We start from the raw sequence: 15,306 nt of genomic DNA on the forward strand, positions 1-15,306 counted from the left end.
GTTCCCAAATCTGAAAACAAATAAGATTGGGAAATAAATTAGTTTAACATCTAAGGATAAAATGGTAAATTAATAAATTAAAGTATGAGTATTATTGTCATCTAAAAATGTCTACTACCCCAGCTACACCTAACTGGAGCTTTTACCACCAATCGACTTTTAGGTCATCCAAAGGATAGAAACTCCTCATCGTCTTTGAAGCCAACACATCCAAAGGCCGTCCATCCGGTTCCAAAGTCAAATGAGATTGACAATATAGGGGAAAATATTCAACGCACTGTAGTACGTTTGGCATCCAAAGGAGCTCTTAATCTTTATATATTTTTTATTAATTAGTTTAAATATGTTATTTTAATTTAAATGTTTACCTGGATTTTAAGATTTATTAATAACTTAACATAATTAGACCAAGAAAAATTAATTCTTTATGGTACTAAATTCAAATATACGAAAACTACGAAAATTTAGAAATCCCCGAACTGACAACACTTAAACCCTTCTCTGTTTCTCCCTCGTTTCTTTGAAACTAACTGCCTTAAACCCTAACTTTTCTCATGACCCTAACTCGTCTCTCCCGCCAAAAACCACCGTCGCTCTTTATCACCGTCAGATTCCTCACGCGCCACCTTTCCACCTCAAAACTCCGTGACCATTACTCCTTCCAACCACCACCATCCCTTTCTTTAGATCCTCAGAAATCTAAGTCCAATCCTAACTCACATAAAAAGCAGAAACCCAAATACCGACCCCCATCGTCCCTTGATCAGATAAAGCCGATATATTCCGATTTGCCCTTCGATTTCCGGTTCAGTTACACAGAGAGCAGCCCCACGGTGAGACCCATCGGGTTGAGAGAGCCAAAGTACTCCCCTTTCGGACCAGGTCGATTGGACCGTGAGTGGACTGGGGTTTGTGCCCCTGCTGTGGACCCGAAGGTGAAGTCGCTGGAGGGTACTGAGGATCCGAATTTAGAGGCAAAGAGGAAGCTATTGAGGGGCAGGATTCAGGGGGCGCCTCTTACTGAGGCTGAGAGGAAGTTTTTGGTAGAAAAATGTCAGAGAAATAGAAATAAAAGGCAAATAAATTTGGGTATTGTGTACACGTTTCAAATTTTCTTCTTTTTTACTTTTCCCCCAATAATTCTGGTAGTGTAGCTTAGTGATTTTTTTTTTTTTTGTTCTTTTGGTTTTTGGAATTTGTATTTGGGTATGGGTCTTTGGTTTGTAATATCAATTGAGGTGTTTTATTTGGGTTTACGTTTTTGTTGGTTTTGTTTGATGTTTACTTGAGCTTGATAATGTACTTTGATGTCATGATTATAAAATTAGAAGAAAAAAATATGATCAAATAAGGTATTCAGAAAATCTTAGATATATTTGTTATGACCTGTTATATAATGGATCACTGAAGATTAGTTTTCAAAGGTCTAAAAACTCATGTAGGAAACTGTTATGTACTATTGAAACTCTTGGAGAAGAAATGCTATTTTATACATGGCAAAGCTCCCTATTAAGTGGTTTGCTTGTGATTGGATTGATCCCCTTAAACTTATTTTCAATGTTTTCATTGCGTTTGCTATCCTTAATCTCACAGGTTATCTTATAGCATGGTTTTCTGTTGTCTTCATCTGTAGGGAGAGATGGTTTAACACATAACATGCTGAATGATATTCATAATCATTGGAAATTTGCTGAAGCAGTGAGGATTAAGTGTCTCGGGGTACCCACTGTTGACATGAAGAATGTTTGCAAGCAGCTTGAGGTATTTGGTTTACTGCAAGCAGTTTTAAGGGAAAGGATTTCCTTTTCTATATAGTATCTTTAAGTTTTCCAATGTGATCCGTTTCCATTCTATGGTCTCCTGTGTCTCATGCATGTGTTTTGTGTTGACTATTGATCGATAATATTATGTACTTGATTTTCATATATCATGAATTGAAGTATTATCTATGCAGATAACTATCAGATATTTACTCTCATCGTGGAGTTTGAATAACTATTGCAGGATAAAACATTTGGAAAGATCATCCAGAGGCATGGTGGTACACTTATATTGTACAGAGGCCGGAATTATAATCGCAAGAAAAGGCCTGTAATTCCTTTAATGTTGTGGAAACCTCAGGAACCTGTTTATCCTAGGTTGATTAAAACTACTATTGATGGTCTAAGTATTGAGGAAACAAAAGAAATGAGAAAGAGAGGGCTGGCTGTTCCTGCTCTAACAAAACTTGGTACCCTTTGTTTCTTCCTGTTGGCTTCTGCCATAATGCATGCTTTTATGTGATTACTTATTGCAAATAAAATTTGCAGCCAAGAATGGATATTATGGTAGTCTAGTACCCATGGTGAGAGATGCTTTTGTTGTCAGTGAGCTGGTGCGTATAGACTGCATGGGATTTGAAAGAAGTGATTACAAGAAAATAGGCTGCAAACTCAGGGTAAATATTATATTTCTTATCTGATCCTTTTAATAACATATACATGTTTTCTTCCCCGTTACTTTCAAGATCAATTGAACTTTCAGTCTTACATATCTGCATTTTCTATAGCTTTGTGAGCTTTCTTGTGTGTGGAGAGAGATAAACTTGCTGCTAGTTAGTTTGCACTTGGTTCCTTGCATTCTCAAATTAGCATCTTATTATGGAAAACAGCATGGAGTTCATACTGCTTCAATGCCAATGCTATTGTGCATGATAAAGAGGCTTATCATAGTAGGAACTGGAAATTGGCGAATATGAGATAGTGTTTTTTCTTCATCATCAAAAAGGACCTCTACTACCAAAAAGTGGTTGGGTGCAATAGTAAGGCACATTGCACTCCCAAAGGGAGGACTCAGGTTCGAACCTTGGACACACTGTTGGGAGGGGCAGCCACGTACCCCAAATATGGACCGTAAAATTGACATGATGAATACCAAAATAAAAAGGACCTCTACTGTCTTGTGCAATTGTTATGCCTTTCAATATTGAATTTAATCAGCTAACTTTAATTTTCATATAGGACCTGGTTCCCTGTATCCTTGTGACATTTGAAAAGGAGCAGATTGTGGTATGGAGAGGACAAGACTATAAGCCTCCAGAGGATGGGCATTTCTTCACCGACCGAGAATTTTTCGATGACCCAGGTTGTGATATGGAGAGATCTGATGAATAGAGGTATTCTTCATCTGTGTTTGTATGTGCACCCCAAATGTAACCATTTATGTCTTCTCACTTATCTAAGAAATGGAATGGTTGAAATTGTACAATCAAAGCCCTTGGAGAAATGCATGATTAGATAAAAGATATATGTCTGTTATTGCACAGACTAAGGATTCTCACAGCATCAAAGCACATGCACTGTACTTGTCAGAGCTTAGATCAAGAATATAGAATGGCATCAACCAAGATGCAAGATTGCATCTTGGTCTTCCATTTCCTAATGCTACTTTGTCTTTAAACATTTTGTTCAAAATCCAACTGTTAGGAGATTAATGCTAAGTGCCAACTTATTCTTGAGTTAGGAGTCTTCCATTGGTTGTTTTCTACTTTGGTAATAATTGCTTTTCTTTTCTTTTCATAGTCAGCAAAGTTGACACTCTAAACAAAACATTATATTTCCAAACAATATCATCAATATATATATATTTCCATCGGAACAATATGCGCTCATTACTTAAACGAATGCATCCCTCCAATCTTCAAGTCTTCTACAAGTATCAGGTGTCCCTTTCAAAAATCTTATGGCGGCATTTTCTTTTTCCAGTAAAAAGTGTAAAGCTTTGATTATTTAGTAGAATACCTATTTACTTACATTTTTGTCTATTTTTATTTGTACCCACATTTTGATTTTTGTTTTTGTTTTTTGAACCAAATATAATGTAAAATAATTTTTTTTATTAGGTATGCTATCCCACGTAATTGGTTAATTATCTTGAATTCAAGATATAATGGCAAAGGCTTAAATTCAAGACAAGATAAACTAACCGATTAAAGCAATCTGAAACAAGAAGATAAACCTTGGTCTAAGAGGGTCCACAACTTCAAAGTTTTACAAAGCCTTTGGTCTGGAACGTATTCATCAATAACATTTATCAATTTTAATTCCTACTATTAAAATTACTATTGTAGTCGACACCATATAATTTTTTGTTTGGTACAAGGACAAAAGAAGCAGCAAATCGGACAGTGCCAAGGGATATCGGAACCGGTTGCCAATGTTTGCATTGCCACTCTCCAAATGAGGAAATCCATCTGATGGTGCCTCTTTATGTCGATAGGGGAATCTGCTTTACAAGAATACAAATGTCTTCCCATAAGGGTTCTAACTTCCAATGAACACCGCCTTGCCTAGAAATGATGGAACCCATTTTTTTGTCATTTGTGATGATAGTTCCTTGGGTAATTTGGATAGAATTTAATTTACACAGGTGGTGTCGGAGAAGAACTAGTCTGCTATGGAACTTGGAATCCATTTGAAGACGAACTCCTGTAATGAGAGGGGATGAGTGTTCTAGCCCTATGAGTCCAATGGCACCTGCATACAATCCTATTCCATGGTTGACTATTAAACAAAGCTCGATATTACAGCTGTTCCTAGCATGCTCGTGGGTATTTAGCACAAAAGTGTAAATGACATTAGAAACGTACTAGTGTCACGGGGCTAGATCTTTCGTCTCGTGATCCGTGCGGATTTAGGCAATCTGTTCGTCCAAACCCGCCTAAGTCAGCTTTTACTCAAGTGAGGATTCTTTAAGAACTCCTCCAAGGCACCAATTTGTATAGCGGAAACAAACTTATGCCAAAAGAAGCCACAAAGAACAATAGAAAGTCATAGAAAAGAATGCACACAAGGTGTTTGAGTAAATGCTCTCAGAATTCTATTACTCTTAAGAATTCAAGTACAATGGAATGAATTATAAGTGAGTGGGAGGCTCTCTATTTATCGCTGAGCTCCCCCAAAACCGACGGTCAAGATTAAATTACATCGATGGACGAGATTAGCCTATCCCTTAATTTTGGAGATTTACAAGATTACATTATATCATATCATATCAAATCTACAAGATATGATCCCCCTACATGCTAAAAATAGCCTAAGTTACCATATTTTCATTATCGGACCAACCAGGCTTCAATCTAACAAGCTTCTCCAACAGTTCTTTGAATCGAGCCAGTTCTTGTGGGCTAAATGTTCCCCATCTAATCAATAAACCTCTATGGGTCGCATCTTGTGCCATGGTCAAAGACTTTGCACTTTGGCCTGTGGCATTCTCCCCCACCCATTCTCGCAACGCCCTCATTGTGACTTTCGAATGACACTGACTTGATTCACCTTGAAACTCTCTCGTTGCCTTGGTTTCCTCTCAACTTGTCTTGCAATCGGCTTGTCCCTTATTTCGGAATCTTTGTCTCGACTTCTGTCGCCTCTTAACTTGGACCGTTACACTCGTTGGTACATCTTGTTGTCAAGAAGTCTTCGCTCTAACTTTCCCCAATTTTGACTTGTTCCCTTTTGAATCGCCTCGATTCTCACACCTTGGCTTCGTATTGCCCACAATCCCTCGGTTTCATTGCTTATGAACTTTGAAAGAGACCCTACGACCTTGCCAAGCCAACAAGTCAGAAATCAAAACACTATCAAAGTGTTCGCAATGTACCTTACTCGCAGTATTTACTTGTCCCGACTGATTCTGCTTCGTTCCTATTTCCTCGAAGCCCGATGCATAACCCACCTTTCCCAAATGTGCCGGCTCCACAGTCGAATCAATAGGTTTCATATCAATCTCTTACGCCACTAACACTTCCAAAGGGCTTTCGTAGCATTCCGTTCTATCGAGTCAATGTTCCTCCTATACGAAACATCCTCGACTAGTTGGATTGACAACAACACGTTTTTCCCAACCTTCATATCTCGATGCACCAGCACAACAATTTTTTATAACAAACTGGTGATAATAAGAATTTGATCGGCCCATGGATACAGAGCTGCCTGAATCCTGTCAAGGATGTTTAACCCAAGCACATAATCGTAATCATCTAATTGGATTACCTCAAATTCTTCCTTGCCCTTCCATTCGCCGATTTGTAGCTCCACATTATGAACTACTCCCACAGTTGAGGCCTCCTTAGAATTTACCATCTTGATCTTCCTATTCAATTTCTTAATCGAGAGACCAAGTTTTCCCGTAGCCTTTTTCGATATGAACAAGTCTGATGCTCCCGTATCGACAAGAGAACTCCTTTTTTGACCTGCAATGTTGATGCCTACAAACATCAACTCTTCTCCACCATTCCTTTTCTTAGGAATAAGCACCATCGAATTGAACATCGATGTCTTTTTCTCAATAGGCTTTACCTCTTCGGGCTCATCATTCCTCTTGATAGTCGAAACTGAAGATATCTTCGGGTAGTCCCTCTTCATATGCGGTCCCTTACAAAGGTAGCATATTAACTTTCCCCTCTTCTCTTTCGGGCTATTAGGTCTCCACTTCCCATTTTGTGGTTTTCCATTACCACTGTCGCTTCTACTACCATTGCCATAATCGCTATGTCCCTCTTCATCTTTCTCATGGTACCCACCATTGCCCCTCCCGTTGGGCATGGAAGATTCAAACTTGTCTATTCTCGGAACAAGTTCCACTAAGGATTCTGCTACCATCATGGTAGTGGTAACTTCCTGAAATCCTCGACGTTGCAATTCTTGCTTCGCCCATGGTTTCAACCCATCCATAAAGGAGAAAAATACTTTATTCTCGCTCAAATCAGAAATCTGGAGCATGAGTTCATTGAACTCCCGCACATACTCCCTAATCGTGCCTCGTTGCGTAAGCCACCACAAATTTGCTCAAGCTTCATCCTTAGCATACTTGGGGTAAAACTATGCTTTGAACTCCTTTCGAAACTCCTCCCAAGTCCCAATCTCAGTACCATGACGTCTCACATCAGTGGACCTAAGACGCCATTATAACAAAACAACGTCAGTAAAATATATAGCAACAATATTTACCTTTGTGGCATTATCCTCGATGCTCATCATACGAAAGTATTGCTCCATAGCCCAAAGAAAGTTGTCCACTTCACTTGCAGACCTTGCCTCTTTAAACGCTTTCAGTTTGGGCACATCCATTGCTTATTTCTTTGGCTTTGAAGCCAACATTCCATTACCTATGACAGCTTTGAAAATCTTGAGCTCCCTCTTAAGCTTATTGATCTCCTCTTTCAAAGTTGTCACCATAGCCTCGAGAGTATTGTCCTTCCCAGCAAGCTTATTCTCTGAGGAACCGATAGTATCCCACACAAAATCCTTGAGCTACTCTTGCATTGTTTGCAACCCATCATTAAGTCTATCATTGACATCATCGATCCTATTCTTGACGTCGCCCATGGACTCCTAGAGAGTGATGACTTGATCCTCCAAAGCTGACAACAAGTCCCTCGATTGACTCACTTTTCTGGCCCTTCCACGGGTCTCCATTGGCACACTCTGACTGATAACTTCTTTCAATATCCCAGCAGTTCCTTCGAACCAATAGCTCGGATACCACTTGTCATGAGTCTAGATCTTTCGTCTTGTAATCCATGCAACCTTAGGTGATCTGTTCGTCCAAACCCGCCTACGTTAGCCTTTACTCAAGTGAGGATTCCTTAAGAACTCCTTCAAGGCACCAATTTGTATATCGGAAGCAAACTTATGCCAAAAGAAGCCACAAAGAACAATAGAAAGCCATAGAAAAGAATGCACACAAGGTGTTTGAGTAAATGCTCTCAGAATTCAATTACTTTTAAGAATTCAAGTAAAATGGAATGAATTACAAGTGAGAGAATGCTCTCTATTTATAGTTGAGCTCCCCTAAAATCGACGGTCAAGATTAAATTATATCGACAAACGACATTAACCTATCCCTTAATTTTGGGGATTTACAAGATTACATCATATCATATCAAGTCTACAAGATATGATTCCCCTACTTGCTAAAAATAGCTTAAGTTACCATATCTTCATTATCGGGCCAACCAGGCTTCAATCTGATAGGCTTTTCTAACAGTTCTTGGAATCATGCCAGTTCTCGTAGGCTAAATATTCCCCATCTAATCGATAGACCTCCATGGGGCGCATCTTGTGCCATGGTCACGGGCTTTGCACTTTGGCCCGTTACACTAGTAGTTGATTTACTTAGGTTTCTATATTTATAAGTACCATAATGTTAGTAGGTCGTTGTCACCGATAACTAATAATAGTTCAGACACTTTAAAACTTTGATAGGGTTCGGTTGCACTTTAGAAAAAACATACCTGATTTTTGTATTTCCATATCTGCTAGGCAGTAATCACTTTTTTCTTCATGATATTTTGCTGGTTCATTTTGTTGGCACCTTAAGGCATTCACCTATCTCCCTAAAGGGCGGAACAATAGTATTATCTACTTGTAAATAAGGGTTCGACCCAAACCAAACAACACGGGTGAACGTGCATGTGCGAAATAGATGGTCTAAGGTTTCTTGATCAATGTGGCACAAAGACAAGTGCTATCTACAGCAGGTAGCTTCCGTAGTATATTTGACCTAACCAGAAGGCTTTTATTGATGATTTTCTAAATAAAAATAAGTAGTTTTAAAGGGAGTTTGTTCTTCGAGAAGACTCACCAGTTAACCAGAAAAACGAAGTTAGACTGAGGTCACTGGCTTTGGTGAAGTAAAAAACTGTACATTTCCTTAACATTGAAGGTTCCAATATAACTATATTTCCAAACAAAGTGATCTCTAGACTTTAAAATTAAGAATCCTTTGGAAGACATCTTCGATGCCCAAGATACATGCAACTGTTCGCGGATTATAGTAGTGTTCTATAATAACTGACCCTATGGTCTTATACTAGCAATTGAAAAACCTGGAAAAACCTGTTTAGCATACTGTTGTAGTAACAGATCGTGATTAACTATCGACACTTGGTCCCCTTCTAGATTTGAATATCTAATCCTCGAGCGCAGATATCCCATCGCGCAGGATGCTCTTCCACATTTAGGAGTAGTAGGTTTGGTCGTTACCTACAAAAAGCTTTTCCTCATGTAGTATTTTGCAAGGACTCGCTGTATAAACTCCTATGGGTTAGTAAATATTAAATATGCGCCATGTTCATTTAGCAAGAAGCGTATCATTTATATATGGAGACTAGCAAATTTTGAGACCACTGAGTTACATAGATTTGCATAATTGCTCCCATCGACTTAGGTGTAGTCCTCGATTATGAGGATCATGCCCCCACCAAAAGGATGAACTATTCTATCAAAAGAATTAAGCGTCGACTTCAGTTCTTGAACACGAGATAGAGGGTAGAAGGCTATTACTACAAGTGATTACTTTATTAAGGTTAACCGACCAGCGGAGGATAATAGTTTGGATTTGCACCTTGATAATTTCGCATACATAAGATCGAAAATCAGTTGAAAGAATCGATTCTTCCTATTCATAAGACCCAATTAAATTCCCAAATACTTACTAGGTGAATCAAATATGTGGACTCTCAAAATACCAGCAACCCATCGTTTTTTCTTTGAACTTCCAAATGAACTTAGATATAGTTTAGTCTCTGTCTTGTTTATCACTGTTGTGAGTGAACCGGATGGAAGGGTAAATGCCTAACTAGTGAACCAAGACAAGGCTTAACCAGCACCAAGGAGGGACGCATGTTAGCGAAGGTTCCCATGAAAATTCACTTTTTTATATAGTACAGCTTAGCAAAGGAATAATAGCCAATAGAGGGTATAATATGACAGAAGGAATAGAGAATCAATTATGCATTTTGTCGAAGTTATAATCATTTCTCATTTCTCACTTTTTTTCTAGAATTTTATTTAGATTTGCCTGAATATTTCTTGTCATATTCACCCTGCTGTAGGTAATACAATACACTCCATTGGTGTTTTCATTGACCATCGACTCAGATGGCGGATGGTACTTGACTTAAACTTCTTGACGAAACTGTCAAATCTGTCCAAGAATCTCAATCCTTACTTTGCAAGGATGTTGAATGTCTCACTAAATCTTTTCCTTTACACTAATAGATGCTGCAAGATATTTTGAATTGTCTCTCGACTGCCCTAACACCTTCTTCGAAGTCCTCGAAACCTGGTCAGTTTTCTCCGACACACCCATCCGGGTTTACACCGCTTGGCAACTATAAACCTGCCCCGATTCAATTTGTTTATTTTTTTGGTACGAATCTTGATCGATGGGTCTTCCAAGCGGATCAATATTTCGCCTTCCACAATATCCATGGATAAGATCGTCTCACAATTGCTTCTTCTATCTCGATGATGGTGCAGCCGAATGGTATGATTGGATGTATCAGAACAACCAATTATCAGGTTGGACCCATTTCACGGTGGCCCTAACCAAGTGATTTCAGTCATGGGATCTTGATTCGTCGGAAGCACAGCTGGAAAAAATTCAATAGACCTCCACCGTGCAGGATTAAAAAGCTCGATTTGAAACCATTATCAATAGGACCATGTATTTGCCACCACTATTTTTGGTTCATTGTTTTGTCTCAGGCCTCAGATTCGATATCAAAACCGTTGTTTTGATTTATAAACCCACTAAGCTGGAGGATGCTATTAGGCTAACCTAACTTCATGAGCAACAGATTGCTCTGGAAAAATGGTCCATTAAACCTTCCTTAGGCACCAGCAAGCTGCTTCTGCCCAACCCAAGAACCATTGCTCCTTCTACAATTTCCATAACTCCATCTGCATCACAGAATCTTGCCACTCTTTCTGACCGCTTATCTCCTACCGAGGCGGCACAACGTCGTTCCCATGGCTTTTATTACCATTGCGATGAGTAATATACTTGGGATCACAAGTGTAAATCAAAACTGCAGTTGCTTCTTTTTTATGATGATTGTGGTTCCTCTCCTGTGACTGGCTTACCTCCAGATTCCGCTGCTTCTTCCGATAAGGCCATGGCAGAGCACCTTTAACTCCAAGAAGTTCCCACCGAGCCAGCCATTTCTTGCAATGCCTTGAGGAGAGGTTGTTCAATGACGAATCTCTGCTTCATGGAACAAGTACACGACAAATCGATTCAAATCCTCCTCGATGGCGGTACCACTCATAACTTTGTGTAAACCTGCGTCGCCATTTACTTGTGCCTACCAGTCGAGACCATTGCCTAATTTTTTGTTTTGGTTAGTAAGGGAGAACGTTTGGTGTGCACAAGCATCAACCATCAGGTTCAGCTTATCATCCAAGGTCAAGAAATCTCAGTGGACTTTTATGTGCTATCATTACAAAGCTGGGATATGGTTTTGTGTATTGCTTGGTTGGCTACCCTCGGAACTATCGTTACGGATACGCCACTTCTCTTTTTCAGTTTACACAGAAAAGGCACCAGGTGTGTTGGCAAGGGGAACGATGACCACTCGCTCAGCCAGTTCAATATATCCATCTTCACTGACTTTCTAGCACACATGCCATCATTGAATATTATCGATTGGAAATATTGCCTGCTCAACCTGACACTCTTGTCCACAGCATCTATCCGATATCACAGAACTATTGTCTGCCTTTATAAAAGTCTTTACTAAACCATATGGCCTCTCTCCATCCGAATCCCACGATCATGCTATTCTTTTGTTACTATAGAAAGACCCAATTCAGGTTTGGCCATATCTATATCCCTATTTTCAGAAATGTGAAATGGAGAAATTGGTCGCTAAAATGCTCTAGAAAGGGATTATCCGCTCTAGCAATAGTCTATTTTCGTCTTCAATATTGCTAGCCTGTAAAAAAAGACGACACTTGGTCATTCTGGGTTGACTACTGTACACTCAACGCGGTCACAGTTCGTGATCATTTTTCAATTCCTTTCATTGATAAATTATTTTGATGAATTACATGGTGCTCACTATTTTTCCAAACTTGATTTGTTGGCAGGATACCATCAAATTCGAATCAAGATCAGTGATGAGTGCAAGACGGCTTTCCGAACTCACGACAGCTACTACGAATTTTCGGTGATACCTTTCGACTTAACCAACGCCCCCTCAACTTTTCAAGGTATGATGAACGAAGTATTTCAGCCATTTCTCTGACTTTTTGTCCTCATTTTATTTGACAACATCCTCATATATAGTGTGACTTGGGCCTCACATGTGACACGCATCTGGCAAGTTTTACAGCTCTTCCATGATTATCATCTGGTCGCTAAGCAATTTAAATATGTTTTTGGTCAAGAGTCGATTGGATATTTGGGGCATATCATCTTGACCAAGGGAGTTGCAGTAGACCCCGATAAAATTTAGGCTATCACTCATTGGCCACTACCAACGACGATTAAAGAGGTCTGCAGCTTCTTGTGCCTTGCGGGGTATTATTGTCGCTTCATTCGCAATTATGCTACGGTGGCGGGCCATTAACCGGTCTGCTAAAGAAACATTCTTTCCATTGGTCTACTCAAGTGAGCATTGCCTTTTCAGACTTACAAACACTATTGGCATCGGCTCCAGTATTACAACTGTCAAATTTCTCCAAACCCTTCACTTTGGAAACCGATGCCTCTAGGGTGGGTATTGGCGTCGTCCTCTCTCAAGATTAACATCTCATTGCATTCTTTAGTTAGAAAATAAGTCCCCATTTACAGTCGACATCCACCTACCGGCGTGAGATGTACGCAATCACTCAGGCTGTAGCAAAGTGGCATTAGTACCTGCTAGGTCGTCGTTTCTCCATTATTATCAATCAACAGTCCTTAAAGAATATCACCAACCAAGTGATTCAAAATCCTGAGCAACAGAAATGGTTTGGAAAGTTAGTGGGTTATGATTTTGAAATAATATATCAACTTGGCAAGCATAACCAGGCCGCTGATGCTCTCTATCGTATACCCTCTGCCTCTCTATTTGCTATATCTTGCCCTAAGCTTACAGTGGTGACAACGGTATGTGTAGCTAACCAATCTCATCCTGAATGCCTTACAGAATCGTTTACAGTCCCATCCCGAATCTCTTCTCAGGTATACTTATAAAGATGGTCTTCTACTCTTTCACTGTCGCCTAGTTATTCCTTCTGATTCCATACTCCGCTAGCAACTTCTCCGAGAATTCCACTTTTCCCCATCAGTGGTTATGCTGATACCACTCGTACTATCATCAAATTTCTTTTAGAAAGGAATGCATCACGACGTTCAACAATTTGTCTCAGATTTTCAAGTCTTCCAATAGATGAAGTATTCCTTCCTCTACCCTGCCAGCCTACTTCAAACCTTACCTATTTCGCCCTTGGTTTTTAAGGACATTTCTATGGATTTCATCACCGGGTTGCCACTATTGTAGGTGTTAAAAGATAGTTCCCATGCAACCAGCTTCCCATGCAAATGTGGCCATACAGGAAACGAACTTCAAGCAGCAAACTAAAGCCTTTGTTTGATTTAGTTTCTTTAATGGATGTTTTTTTTTATTTTAGTTTGAATCAAACTTAGTTGGTAGCTGCATTTTGATGTAATTAGGTGATGAATGACAAGTTTAGGTAGCTTGTTATGATACTCAAGCAAGTTTATCAAGTTACTAGGTAAACTAGTGGTGTTAGGTATAAGTTTAGGTAGTAACTTGTTTGTTTTTGAGATTGTTAACTCTTATATGTAATGGCTTTATGCCTTTTGAAATGTTAATGAAAAATTCAGCTTTTTTTCATTCAAATTCTCTCTTTCTTTTCCATTGCAAATTTTCTTTCTTCTTAAATTGCTTCTTCTGCAAGGCTCGACACTTGCTATCCAAGCAAGAGTAAACCAGCTTTCTGTTGCCCTTAAACACCAACAATTGGTATCGAGAGCTGCATTCTTAGTGGACCTGTTGCATCAAACCAAGAAAGCTGAATGGCTTCCTCAAGTTTTTCACCAGCAGCCCCACCACTCTTCAATGGAGAAGGCTTTCACATATGGTTGGTAAAGATGAAGACCTACCTGCAGGCCTTTGATCTGTAGGAGGTTGTCAACACAGATGCTGAGCCAGCACCACTGAGGGCTAATCCCACAGTAGCTCAGATCAGACAACATGCTGATGAGAGGACCAAAAGGCACAAAGCCATGTCCTGCATCAAGAACTATGTGTTAGATGTCATCTTCACCAGAATTATGGCTTGTGAGACTCCAAAACAGGCCTGGGACAAGCTTAAAGAGGAGTTTCAAGGCACAGAAAGAACAAGGCAACAACAACTGTTGAATTTGAGGAGATATTTTAAGAATCTAAAGATGAGGGAAGAAGAAACAGTGAAGCAGTATGCAGATAGAATAATGGTAGTGGTTAACAGCATAAGGCTCCTAGGTGAGCACTTTGATAAGGCAAGAATTGTGGAGAAAGTCCTCTCCACTTTGCCTAAGAGATATGAGGCAAAGATATCCTCCTTAGAGGACTCAAGAGACCTAGCTAGCATCTCCTTAACTGAGCTGATTAACACCTTCTATGCTCAGGAACAAAGGAGAGCTAGCAGAGCTGAAGATCACCAAGAAGGTGCATTTCAAGCCAAGGCCAAAGAAGCCTCGAGCACTAGTGCTCATAGAGGCAAAAGACCTTGGAAAAATAGGCCTAAGCCTGATGCTGCAAGGAGCACTGATCAGCCCTGCAAATATTGTAAGAGGTCAGGACATCCAGAAGATAGATGCTGGTTTAGGCCAGATGCTGTGTGCCAACACTGTAAGAAAAAGGGCCATGTTGAAAGGGTCTGTAAAAACAGAAACAAGCCAAGGTAGAACCAATTTCAGCAGCCAAAGGTTGAAGCTCGTATGGCTGAAGATAGCAATGATCAGGAAGAGTAGGTGTTTGTTGTTTCTTGCTTAGCTACTGAGAAGAAATGTTCTAAAGGCTGGTTATTGGACAGTGGTTGCACTAACCACATGTCACCAGATGCCTCCTTGTTTAAAACCTTGGATAGAAGTAGTAAAACCAAGGTCAAGGTTGGGAATGGTCAATTCATAAGGGCTGAAAGAAGAGGAGAGGTGCTGATATGCACTCCTATAGGCAACAAAGTCATCTCGAATGTGCTATTGGTGCCTGAGATTGACAGAAATCTTCTCAGCATAGTTCAACTGCTCGAGAAAGGCTATTCAGTTGTGTTTAAGGACAAGCAGTGCCAAATTGCTGATCCAAGTGGATCAAGCCTTATGACAGTCACAATGACTGACAAATGCTTTGAGATTCATTGGCCAAATGACTCAAAGTCAGCATACATAGCCTCTATTGATGATTCCAAGCTTTGGCATCAAAGGCTTGGGCATGCCAACTTCAGATCAATGGCTCGAATGGCCAGTGAGGGCTTGGCTGAGAACTTTACCAAT

General features: G+C 39.8%; 1 protein-coding gene across 1 annotated transcript; it reads left to right on the top strand.

The window, feature by feature from the left end:
* The first annotated feature begins 460 nt into the window (after positions 1 to 460).
* Positions 461 to 3,500, top strand: LOC105797445 (CRS2-associated factor 1, mitochondrial). Its single transcript, XM_012627422.2, has 5 exons — positions 461 to 1,089; positions 1,634 to 1,761; positions 2,005 to 2,230; positions 2,310 to 2,437; positions 3,000 to 3,500. Exons 1-5 carry the CDS (start codon positions 555 to 557, stop codon positions 3,150 to 3,152), a joined length of 1,170 nt encoding a protein of 389 aa, XP_012482876.1. The 5' UTR covers positions 461 to 554; the 3' UTR covers positions 3,153 to 3,500.
* The last annotated feature ends 11,806 nt before the right edge of the window (positions 3,501 to 15,306 follow it).

This window comes from Gossypium raimondii, chromosome 7, assembly GCF_025698545.1.
Source record: "Gossypium raimondii isolate GPD5lz chromosome 7, ASM2569854v1, whole genome shotgun sequence".
NCBI classification, from domain to species: domain Eukaryota; kingdom Viridiplantae; phylum Streptophyta; class Magnoliopsida; order Malvales; family Malvaceae; genus Gossypium; species Gossypium raimondii.